The 11,699-nt window shown below is 43.6% G+C and overlaps 2 protein-coding genes across 2 annotated transcripts in view; both read left to right on the top strand.

Moving 5' to 3' along the window:
- LOC116496662 (myosin-4-like) overlaps window positions 1-922 on the top strand; it is a 40,706-nt gene extending 39,784 nt beyond the window's left edge. The window contains exons 33-34 of the mRNA XM_032199902.1: window positions 424-555; window positions 818-922. Of these exons, the coding sequence (XP_032055793.1) occupies window positions 424-555; window positions 818-922 (237 nt within the window). The remainder of the gene's footprint in view (window positions 1-423; window positions 556-817) is intronic.
- A 4-nt stretch (window positions 923-926) lies between these two features.
- LOC116496661 (myosin-7-like) lies at window positions 927-7,515 on the top strand. Its single transcript, XM_032199901.1, has 8 exons — window positions 927-1,022; window positions 1,107-1,232; window positions 2,326-2,496; window positions 3,952-4,056; window positions 4,156-4,251; window positions 4,652-4,786; window positions 5,398-5,459; window positions 7,383-7,515. The coding sequence occupies exons 1-8, from the start codon at window positions 927-929 to the stop codon at window positions 7,513-7,515; spliced, it is 924 nt and encodes a 307-aa protein (XP_032055792.1).
- The last annotated feature ends 4,184 nt before the right edge of the window (window positions 7,516-11,699 follow it).

The following is an 11,699-nucleotide window of genomic DNA, read 5'->3' as shown; positions in this document are numbered from 1 at the left end:
TTGCTGGGGCTTCGCACCTTGGGAGGAACTACATGCAGAGTCTCTAAACAGAATTCAGCATTGAGACACAAATGACAGCAAGCTTCTTCTCAGTATGAGGCTTGGCTTTCCTGGAAATTTAATGTTTTCACATGTTGTGTTATCTCTGCAGTGTCAACATAGCTCTCGGTGCCCAGAATTTGTGGTATTGGAGTCACTGTTCTAAGAAATCTTATTATTAAATTATTGATTACTATCCCACTAAGGTATAATAATTCCTGTGTATGGGAAAAGCAGTCTGCATTTGCAGAGTTAGGCCTTTTCTGAAGGTCCACAGTAATGCAAATACGTCTGTGTTACTGACTGTGAAGTGTCAAAATTCTGCATGGGCGTTTCCTAGAATAGACACTACATAGACAAATAATATTGTTTCAACACTTTTAGGGTTCTTTAGAACACGAAGAAGTAAAAATCTTGCATGTTCAGCTGGAGCTGAACCAAGTGAAGTCAGATGTTGATAGAAGGAATGCAGAGAAAGATGAGGAAATTCAACAGCTGAAGAGGAATCACCAGATGGTATTAGATTCTATACAAACTGCGGTGGATGCTGAGATTAGAAGCAGAAATGATGCTTTGAGGCTGAGAAAGAAGATGGAGGGAGATCTAATATGACATGGAGATACAGCTGAGCCATGCCAACTGTCAGGTGGCAGAGACACGGAAGCACATCAAAGGCATGCAAGGGCAAACTCCAGGTAGAGATCAGAAGGGCAGCTGTCCTATAAAGACTTTGACACTCTGCTTGCCTCTGAATCTCATGGTGCTTTCAATTTCAAAGGATTCCCAGCTCCATTTGGATGATGCTTTGAGAGAGAATAATGACCTGAAGGAGCAGCTTGCTATGATAGAGCGTAGAACCAACCTGATGACTAACAGAACTTGAGGAGATGAGAGCTGCCCTGGAGCAGACAGAGCGAGTCTGGAAAGTTTCTGAGCAGGAGCGGATAGATGCCAGTGAGCGAGTGCAGATTCTCCACTCTCAGGTATTTGGTATCTCCTTTGTAATAGGCATGTTGGTCTGGCATGAAATGGTATGGAAATGAGCTGTCTTTGGACTGTCCCAACAGAACACAAGCCTCCTCAACACCAAGAAGAGACTGGAAGCAGACATTACTTATTTACAGAATGAAGTTGAACAGATCATTCAGGAAGCCAGAAATGCAGAGGAGAAAGCAAAAAAAGCAATTATAGATGTGAGTTCTCCTGCTTCCCTTTTTTCCATTTTATACTACTCCAGTCACATTTATACTTAGAAAGATAGCCTTAGGCGGGGGAGAATTGATTATTCAACTTAGGAACAGAAATATCAGTGACACACAATCCCTCCTACTTGGGCCTTGCACAGCCTCTGCTCTACTGCTTGTCATGGAAGAACCATTCAGTCTAGGTCATGTACTCATGTTCTGTTACCAGTCTGTTTTGAAAAGAACCGTGTCTCCTCTTTTTTAATACCTACTTTGTGGGTACTCACTTTGACTTCCAGGGTAGATAGAAAGCAAAAAACAAATGATGGCAAAATTGAAATGGGAAGAATAGCCCAAACCAAGTCCTATTTAGATACAGCAGAAAACAGGAACTGAGACTAAAATCATATGTGCTTCTCTATGCAAGAGATACAGAAAATAAAAAGGGAGAATAGAAATGCTTTATTTAAACAAGGAAATTGTTCCACAGTATCAGAAGAAACAAATGTTAGAACTATCCAGAAATGGTGTATGAAGATGAAACAGAAAATTGTTACACTATTGCAACACATCATGACACGCTTGGGTCTGAAGTACTGTGTTTAGTTCTGGTTCCCCCTCAGCAGCCATGCTGCAGGTTCCCCTATAGCTTCTCTGTCCTTTTTATGAAACCGTGGTGATAGCTATTCAGGATTCTGAAGAGTTCAACAGGCACAAGCTTTTCATTGTTACTAGGAGACATTCAGAGTCATTTAATTGATAAACACTGCTAAGGAGTCTGACTCTGAAACTTAAGCACCAAACAACCAGATATTTAAAATCATTTAGTTTAGCAGAGATGCTTTTAAACTTTGGATCCTGAGTCATTTGGATGTTGTTGTTGTTGTTGTCATCAACCCTGCCCATACTCCAAGGCAGAGTACCTGTAGAAATACCAACAAATGGTGATCATTCTTATATGACAGACCCTTAGCACAGCCATAGACACTGACTGAGAATGTAGAGATCCAAACACCAATATGAAGCTGGTCATTGTTCATTGCTCCCAACAGGAGCACGGAACTGCTAGTGATGTGAAGATATAACTCTGTACTATAACCAGGCAGCCATGATGGCAGAAGAGCTGAAGAAGGAGCAGGACACCAGCGCCCACCTGGAGAGGATGAAGAAGAATCTGGAACAAATGGTGAAGGACCTGCAGCACCGTCTGGATGAGGCTGAGCAGCTGGCACTGAAGGGTGGAAAGAAGCAACTTCAGAAACTAGAGGCAAAGGTATGGGAGAAACTGGGGTACACAGTTTCAGGGTCCTGAGTTGATCTTTGGCTGCTGGAATCCCTTGGGAATGTTACAGTAGGGATTTCCAGCAGGTTTGATGAATTTGACATTGAATAGTCAAATGCTGCACTGCATGTAAGGAACTTGAGAACAACCTCATAAAACCTGAATAAGTGGGCAAAGATGGTGGCAGATGAACACCAGTGTAGGCATACTCCTAGGGAAAAATAATTTAAAACATACTTACATGGGGACAAGTTTGGAACTGGCAGTTACAGTAAGAAGAGATCTCAATCCATGACAGGTCTCAGAAACTGCTCAATGTGCAGTAGAAGCAAAAAGCCAAAAAAAAAAAAAAAATAGTTAGCCTTTATTAGGAAGGGCACTGAGACCAGAGATAGAGAGAGAGCATTACTTGCCACTATATTATATGTACTACAGGTAGTTTGGTCTCTGCATCTCAAGAAGAACCCACCAGTTAGAGAACCTTCCAGGAAATGGCAGATGAGGGGGTGAAGCCTTATGATGAGGGACAAACAAGGCTAGGACTCTTCAGTTTGGAGTAGAGATGGATGAGAAGGATGTGATCAAAGTTTACAGAATCATGAAAGTAGTAAACTAGATGCATTCGTGAAGGTTAGTCATCAAAATGCACAATATTAGAAGGACAAATCATACAGAGAAGATCTTTGCCTGGAGGTCACATTAAAGCAGATACAAGAAAGTACTATACAGACTGGGCAGTGAAATTCTGGAAACTGCTGTCACAGAAGACTGTAGAGGCAGTGGTGGAAGGTTCAAAAAGGGATTAGGAATCAGCTGTTTATAAACAGACACTTAAGGGAACAGGCACAGATATGTCAACTGAAACTCCTAATCTAATGACAGTGAAAGCTAGACAAGTGTGAGGGAAGTAGACAGTGGCCAGGTTTCCATGCCATCCCTAGATAGCATCTGCTATTGCCACTCCCAGAGACAGAGCACTAGGCTAGATGGAACATTTGCCTGATCCACTTACTGCACTCAATCTATTCCTGTTACAAGATATAGCACAATTGACTGGGAGTTAGGTGCTTTTGGTCATGGAAGGAAATATCCACTGAAAAAATAAAACAATTGGTGTCCAAATTTGACTTGCATACACTGCAGAACAACCCTCCCTTCACTGTTTCAGTTTCCTCCTCCCTGACAGATTTAAGCCTGATTTTTGTTAAAGTTGCCCCAGCTACACACAGCAAAGTTCTTTGTATAAGTAACTGTGGCGTCACACACCATGTCACTACTAATGTAGCATGGTGAATGGGTTTTAGCTAGTCCAAGAAGGAGCTGCAGGAAGCTGCTCTGCACTGCCACTTGCTCTGCAGCCCTTAGTCTGCAAAACCCTGGATCCTACAATGATGTCAGCAGCCCTTCTTGGCAGCTTGCTGTCTTTATCATGATACTCTGTTTCAGATTCATGAGCTAGAAAATGAGCTTGATATTGAGCAGAAACGAGGAATAGAGTCAGTGAAAGTTGCTCGCAAGTATGAACGAAGACTGAAGGAGCTCACTTACCAGGTATTTCAAATCCTCTGCTCTATTCTGTATCTTTCTTGTATTCTAAGTGCATCACGTTGGTCCATCTTTCCAGGATGACTTTATTTTCACTTCTCACAGTCTGAAGAGGATAAGAAAAATATTTCCCAGCTTCAGGAACTGGTGGACAAGCTGCAGTTAAAAGTGAAAGTATACAAGAAACAGGCTGAGGAAGCTGTGAGTGCAGGACTCTTTAAATCTTTGTGGGTCCTGGGTGGATATTTCTGAAAAGTCTGGTCTCCCAGGTTCATTAAAATAAGTGAATACTCAGTTTGATGGGACAGTGGTGGCCATTACCTTTGAATATTCCCTATATTTTAAAGAGTTTTGGCTTACAACAGAGCAGGCACAGCTGTAATTATCGTGGAGTTGTTACACTTTTGGAGTCACACCAGCCAGTTTTCCCAGTACTCATGTTCCTGTAAGTAGTACAAATGCACTGAGTTCTGGCACTGCAAGGATAGAGCTGTGAGGCTAACTGTACTAGGTTACATTACTATGGAGCAGGTGCAGGGTGTTAAGTGGAACAGGGTGATGACAGATTGTGTGCATGTCACTGATGGCACCATGATTTCAGGAAGCACAGGCAAACGCTAATCTCTGTCGATGCCGCAAGACCCAGCACAAGTTGGAAGAGGCTGAAGAACAAGCTGATATTGCTGAAATTCTAGTTAACAAACTGCGAGCCAAAAGCTGTGATATTGGAAGACAGGTAAGTTCAAGGGCTGCAGAGAAGGACCCTTCTTATTCACCAAGTGCCACAAAGATCTCTGCTCAAACACCTGGCAGCGGTCTTTTTCACACTTTTGCACTGGATTGTCATCATGAAGGAAGGACAGAGTTGGCACTTATTCAAAATCAGTGTTTTTTGAAAATCCTGTTGGTGCCTCCCAAGATACATGTATATATCACATATAATCTACTGTAAGAACCCAGGTCTTTCAGCAGAATTGGGAGATAATATTTCTTTGCCAGTAATATGGCATAACATGTGCAATAGCCACAGACCTGTAACAACCCCACAAATAATTCAATTACCCCCACTAACCTGCATATTTATTTATTTATTTAACATTTAGAAATCAGAAGAATGAGGTCCATGACCAGAGCTGCTGCAGGCTTCCTGACACTAGAGACTTCTATGCATACAACAAATATTCATTACCTGCTTCTAATCAGTAGGTATGCATGTAACTGCTGTTTGGCCTCTACATTCTTAGTCAACCCTAAGTAGATGTGAGAAATAAAAACAAACCTGCATGGCACACTGGTGACTGTAAGGGCTATCTCATTTGTAATGAGATTGAGTGTAAACGCTTACAGCAAGTAGGGCAGCAGTTACCCAAGTATGGATTACATCCGATGCAGGGAAAAGGATTCCCAAGGTAATGGGCACAGAAACCTCATTTGTCCTCCATGTTTTCAACTTTCATGCTTAGATAACAATTAAACAGAAGAACAGAAGAAAAAAGAAGGGGGGGAGGGGGGAGGAAGGAGGAAGGGAAGTCAGCAAACATCTCTCCATAAGGTTGGAACAATATCAGCATGTTATCAATCTGAATTTAGTAATATTTAAAGGGCAAGTAAACAGTGCTGGGGTGCTGGGTGCGCAGGGAGTCTACACTCTACCAACACGCATACACTAACATCGAACTTTCTAAATATACATATCATTGCTTTTACATATTAAACCCAAGTACGCCTATACATATGTACAATCAGAAAAGGTATCAATTGAAACATAAACATGGCAAAGTTTTAAAAGGCAAGTGTTTAACAAACAATCCTTTAATTCTATTACTCTTAATGTCTATGACTGGGGGAGCATAGTTGGAGTTGGTAATCCTGGTTGAAGTGCTCCCATGTCTTCCATGACTTCATTAATTTCTCTCAGATCATATAGCAGTCTCAATTTTCCATTCCTTTTCTTGATTACAAACACTGGAGAATTCCAGGGCTAGTCATGGGAACAATATGTTTCGCTTCAAGTTGTTAAGCAACTCAGCCTTCAAGTCTTATGTATCCCATTCTTTCCGGATTGAAGGGAAACATATCCATCTCCTTTTCAAGGCCAATACGGCCTGGGTAAAAAGGCACATCCAGGTCACCAGGGGGCATAACAGCAAAGGCCTGTGATGGCAGTAGTGGCGGGGGGGGGGGGGGGGGGGCAATGGTGTAGAAGGATGGGTGGATGAGCCCGCAGCTCCCTCACTATCCGGCAAACCCCACGTTTCTGACTGTGGTCCCACATGGCTCTGTAAGGCCTCAGAGACTGCTCGCCAGGTGCCGAGCAATCCCGCTGCAACCTTGTCATTTTTAGTAGCAGAGTCCCACACCTTGACCTCAATTTGGTCCCATGTTTCACAATCATAAACTGTCTCATTGTTAATGTTATAAGTTAGACCGCACAATTTACTGGTCTATTGAAATTATTTTATTAATCAAGTAAGCAGACACAAGCAAAACAGCTCTGGGAGGCTGGGGAGTCTCCGCTCCACCACGGCACGCAACTTCCCCTTTCCAGTGTCGCTGTTTTATAGCATTGAAGTTCCGGCTTGTCGAGACTTGTCGAGACCTGTTGGCTTGTCGAGACCTGTCCTGAGATTGCACAGTCTGTTGTTGGGGGTCGTTATTCTTCCTCCGGTGATCATGCACAACGCTTGTGTTCAGGTGGGGGCAAAACAGGATGTCTTGCTTTCTCCCCACGTTTCAATGCCGTGATTTGTGAAACCTTATCTCCTCAGTAGATTCTTTAAATTCTCAAAGAAAAATGAACAAACCCCTACTAATTTATCACAGTTAATAAAGGGAATAAGCTGTAAGGTTACCATGACAGTCTTTGTTTCTAAGGACATATGATTCTCCATAATGCGTAACTGCTTACCACCAAGGGGCAGTTGTGTGCGCAGGTTCGCTTCTCTCAGCTTGAGCTTCTTTCCAGCTCCGGTGCGCCTATTTCCAGCGACTTTCTATACAAGCTTCTTTGAGCGGTTTGCTGAGTTTGGCTGAACTTATCTTATTTAGGGGATCAATGTTCCTGTCCTGGTCCCTGTCCTATTAGCCTGTCCCTATCCTGACGTGCGGAAAACTCCACAACCATAGGGTTGTAAAGTAGGTATACTTTATTGTGGTGCACCAGGCACACTGGGAATAGCTTCCCTCAAAAAGGTGCACGCCTGCCTGGTCATCTCTCACAACTTTATACATGAATACTGTTACATATTACATGAGCTGTAATGCATATTCATTATTTCCCCCGAAAAGGCAGACCTCTTCCAAGTACTCATTTCTATACTCCCCGCCCTTAGCTCCTCCTGGTTGCGCCTGCGCAATGTAGCCTGGTGGTTGTGGGCAGGGGTCTTTCAGGATGAAGGCAACAAGGAAGAGGAGGTTAAACTTTTTACCTTTCTGGACATTGACCTTCTGTTGGACAGTATTTAGAAGTTTTTTGTTTATCTTTGCCTTGTTTCCTGCCAACAAGTTGTTCATTCTTCCCTAATGAGTTGTTCGTCCTTCCCTAATCCATTGGTCTTGAACGATATCTTCCTTTTTACATATGCTTCTCATAAGGTTCTCATCTACATCCCAGATAATTAGGATATTTTACCATATATGTAGCTAAATATTAATTCAGATAAGTTTTAGCATCTTCCCCATCTCAATTCGTTCCTTTTTTTTCTACTTCTTTATTGATGACATAACTTCATTATATCGTGTTGCCTTTTCATCTTGAGGACAGGTTCCCCTCTCATACCTTTTGCCCCGCAGCAGTCCTTTTCAAAGCAACTTCTCATTGGTCAAACAACTTTGCCCAGCAACTAGCAAACACCCAGCAACTTCCATGCCTTAACAGCTGGAGAACAGCAACCTGAGACTGCATGGAGTCTCCTGAATCATCCTTCTTTGTTCCCTCTAAACTCTACATTCCTGATGGCCTCATCGTTAAGAGTCTGATGTTATCATCAACCATGGGGCTTGTTGACCCCCATGGCAACACTCCTACATCTCCCCCTTCTTTATTAATATCAACTATCTTCTTGGCACAAATTATAACTCCATATATCACAAGCACTTATGAACTGCTCCATTCTTCTGTCTGCCTTAGCAGTCCCTGACACAGTCCTGTAGGAAAGGGTAGAGCCTCTGCTCCATTACAGTGCATGTGTGAGGATCTGCGGTGTCTAAGGGATGTGTGGCAATTTGCTGCATACGCTGTTTCCTGTGGTGTAGAGACCTACTTGTGGGAAGAAAGGGAAAATAAGGCGGTCTGCTCCATGCTGCCTGCGTGGGGCAGGAAGGCCGTGCCGTGAGCGTCCAAGGAGGGAGGGAAGGGGGGCTACGCCGCACGGAGCGCCGTGGGGGTAGGAAGCCGCATGGCTGGCGCAGCTTCCACGAGAACCCCGCCGAGCCCACCCACCCAGACCGCGGAGCGGGGTAGCCCGGCGCCAGCGCTCTCCCGCAGCGCTGGGAAACCCCGGCGCGCCGTGGGGCCGCAGCAGGAGCTCCCAGGAGGCCAGGGTTGGGGGGGCCGTGCCGCCGCCCGGTCGCGGAAACCCAGCCTGCGGGGGCTGGCGGCGCCTGCAGAGGGCGCTTCCTCGCCGCGCCGGGGCCGGTGGCGGGTGGGGGCCGTCCCACCCTGTTCGCTGCTGACGGAGGCCTTGCGGCAGGGAACGTTCCTTCTCTTTCCGCCCTTAGGGGGAGAAGTGCTTTCACCGTACGCAGTGTCGCAGCTCCTCAGCCCTGGTTTCTCTTCCAAAGACGAGCAAGCTCGTGTGTCCCGAGGTGCAGGCCCAGAGCCTGAGGGGCGTCACCCACTGAACTCTAGTCGGAGTCTCCATGTTCAAGGTTTAGAAACATCAGCCAGAAACCTCTTCCCAGGGTGGTGCTGGAGCAGGGCCACATCTGAGTTCTCAGCCTGACCTAGGAGCCTTCCGAAGTAGCCCCGTCCCTTGCCACGGTCTTGGTTTCCCTCCACCAATTTCAGACTTCTGTAACATGGTGGGATTGTACTCTCACCTCAAAGTGCCACTCTGATACACTGTGTTTTGGCACCCTCTGTGGTGAGTACGGTCCACACACTGAAAAAGAAAGGGCCGTTCCAGGCCTCCATTGCCCAGGTCTTTATCAAGCTGCTTGTCATTTTCTAAGGATCAGACCTAAGTGAAAAATAAAAATAAAAATTAAAAAAAAAAAAAAAAAAAAAAAGGATCATTTAATAGAATTATATAATTTCTCAAAAGCAAAGATAAGGGGCCAATTAATTGGCTGTAGCTTCAAATTTTTCATTTTAAAACGTCTCTGTGTTTCATGTCAATAGGAGCCATGTGGGGTAATCATGTTCAGCCAGGTGGTTCTGAGTGTCAGTGGCTCTGATCATTATTTTGTTTCATTTTTGTATTTGGACACAGGTGCCATCAATGTACATCAGCTGGTCACACCTGTCAGGTTTCCTGCCTCCCCTCATTTACATTCAGTACTTAGTGGCACACTATTCTTATCTCCTTTATCTCATTCCTTGTTCCTTCCATCTCATTCCTTTCTCATTTGGAGAATTCAAAAATTGTTTTGGGAAACAATTGTGGCAGTTGTTCTTGTATGTTGTGTTCAGTTTGGGCTTCTGTCATCCTTCCGTGTTTTGTACCCTGTCATCACTGCTGGCTGTAACCCATTTGCCTCCTGACTGGTCATCATCCTACTTGTATTCAGTGTTCTTTGTGCCAGTCATAGCTCTCTGGTGTTTTGTCTACTAATGCCCCATCACATGATGGTCTGTGATCACTGCCTGTCAAGCTGGTCAAAATCATCTTATTGTTTCTCTTCTTTTGCTCCATGGCTACCTGCTGTGATTGGCTCTAGCTTGTACGTTCCTCAGCATGGCATTTTCAATTGTTAGAGATATGTATGGTTAGCAACGTCACAAACACAGCAGTCTGACTTGAATTGTCATTGTGTCCAACCCCCTCTAAACTGGCAAGTCCTGCCCACACTCACATGACATGATACGGTTTTCATTGGACAGCTGTGCACATTAGGACCACAGTGGTCTGCCTCAGCCAACAAACGGTGCTGTGGTAAGCACAATGCTAGCACATAAAGTAGATTAGCAGGGTTTATCCTTTTGTTAAGTACAAACCAGTTCTTATAATTTTATTTGTATATAAAGGAAGAAATATGCAAAGAGGAGAAATAACATCTGCATTGAAGTTTTGTTCTGCAGGTGTGTTTTTTAACACCATTTTTCTTTAACATGATGAAAACTAAAAGCACATTTATAAAGCTGAAAGCAGAGCCTTCGTCTGAAAATTTCTTTGAACTCCCAGAAGTTTCTAGATGTGCACGATAGCTGTCATAAGGTGAGATGTCATGTAGAACCCTCTGTGTCCTTTGCTTTGTCGCAGTATGCCAGGAAAGTAGAGGTAATGGAATGACCAGACACATGTATTACCGATGAGCCAGCACTGGCTTATTCTGGGCATGCCAGTCAGCAGTAAGAAGGATCATTCTGTGTGATCAGCTGTTTCTCTGCAGCTGTATTTCAGTAAATCAGCCTGTTAGGTGTTCAGGTCATACATTAGCATCAGCAGTTAAAAGAGCTTCAGTGGCTTCCTTTCGTGACCTCTGATCATGTCACCATGCTCATTTAAGACAGTTTTGGGAGAGACATAGAATGGACAAGGTAAATGTTAAAGACTTAGTCCAACTCTATACTACTACTTGTCACCACTGTACAGAGGCAGAGTGCACTGTCCAAGCTGATGGTGGGCACAGAGCTCAGGCCAAAGGCTTGAACTTCTCTTAAGTTGAGGGAAAAATAAATAAATAAACAAACAAACAAATAAATAAATAACAGGCCACACCTTTAAATTAGCTATAAATGTCAAAATAAAAGCAAAAATTCGTGTTATCTGTTCTTCAGAAACTGCACACTGTTCAACTAAGTATCTTCACACAGAGAGGATCTGAGAAGACAGGACAGTGGCACTGAGCCTCCATAGACTGGGAAGAATGTGAACACAGGTCTGTTGCCTAGCAATTCCAGGAAGCAGCTCTAAGCTCTGCCCAGCTTCGGAGTTTTTTGTATTTCTTTATTTCTGTATCCCTGTACTTAGCTTTTGCTTCTGAATGTATAAGAACTGCAGGTGTATTAGCATTAGCATTCTGAACAGAAGCAGACAGTTTTTAGAAAACAGGACAGGGAGTAAAGTGGACAAAACCAACCAAACAGAAAGCTGGAAGAAAATTGAAATAGGACAGCTGCTAGGGTTTCTAAATAAATTTTGTTTATTTCTTTAAGACCAAGAAACATACTACTGTTCATTTAGTTGACCTATGAGTAGTTTAAGTTATACTGGGGAAATAAAAAGGACATACTCTTTATTTTATGACAGTAACAAATAAGCTTAATAGGAGAGCTGGAGCTTTGTCATACCTCAAGGTGTACTAAGAATGTAGTGGAATGTTAGTATACGTCACGGTGTACTAAGAACTCCTAGTAGTTTGTCTATCTGTGAAGTCAGAAGGAGGATTAAAATGCTGATTTTAAAACATACCATGCACACACAAAATTTATCCTTTCTAGGCATGGTGCCTGCTGCTCCTTTGAGGTCCTGGGGAAAGAGATGGAA

Source organism: Aythya fuligula, chromosome 18 (genome assembly GCF_009819795.1).
Source record: "Aythya fuligula isolate bAytFul2 chromosome 18, bAytFul2.pri, whole genome shotgun sequence".
Classification (NCBI taxonomy): domain Eukaryota; kingdom Metazoa; phylum Chordata; class Aves; order Anseriformes; family Anatidae; genus Aythya; species Aythya fuligula.
This window is presented reverse-complemented; position numbering and strand designations above follow the sequence as displayed.

Coding starts and splice junctions, on each gene's coding strand:
- LOC116496661 (XM_032199901.1), top strand. CDS start 927: ATGAGAGCTGCCCTGGAGCAGACAGAGCGAGTCTGGAAAGTTTCTGAG. Junction 1,233..2,325: donor CAAAAAAAGCAATTATAGAT/GTGAGTTCTCCT, acceptor TACTATAACCAG/GCAGCCATGATGGCAGAAGA. Junction 4,252..4,651: donor AGAAACAGGCTGAGGAAGCT/GTGAGTGCAGGA, acceptor CCATGATTTCAG/GAAGCACAGGCAAACGCTAA.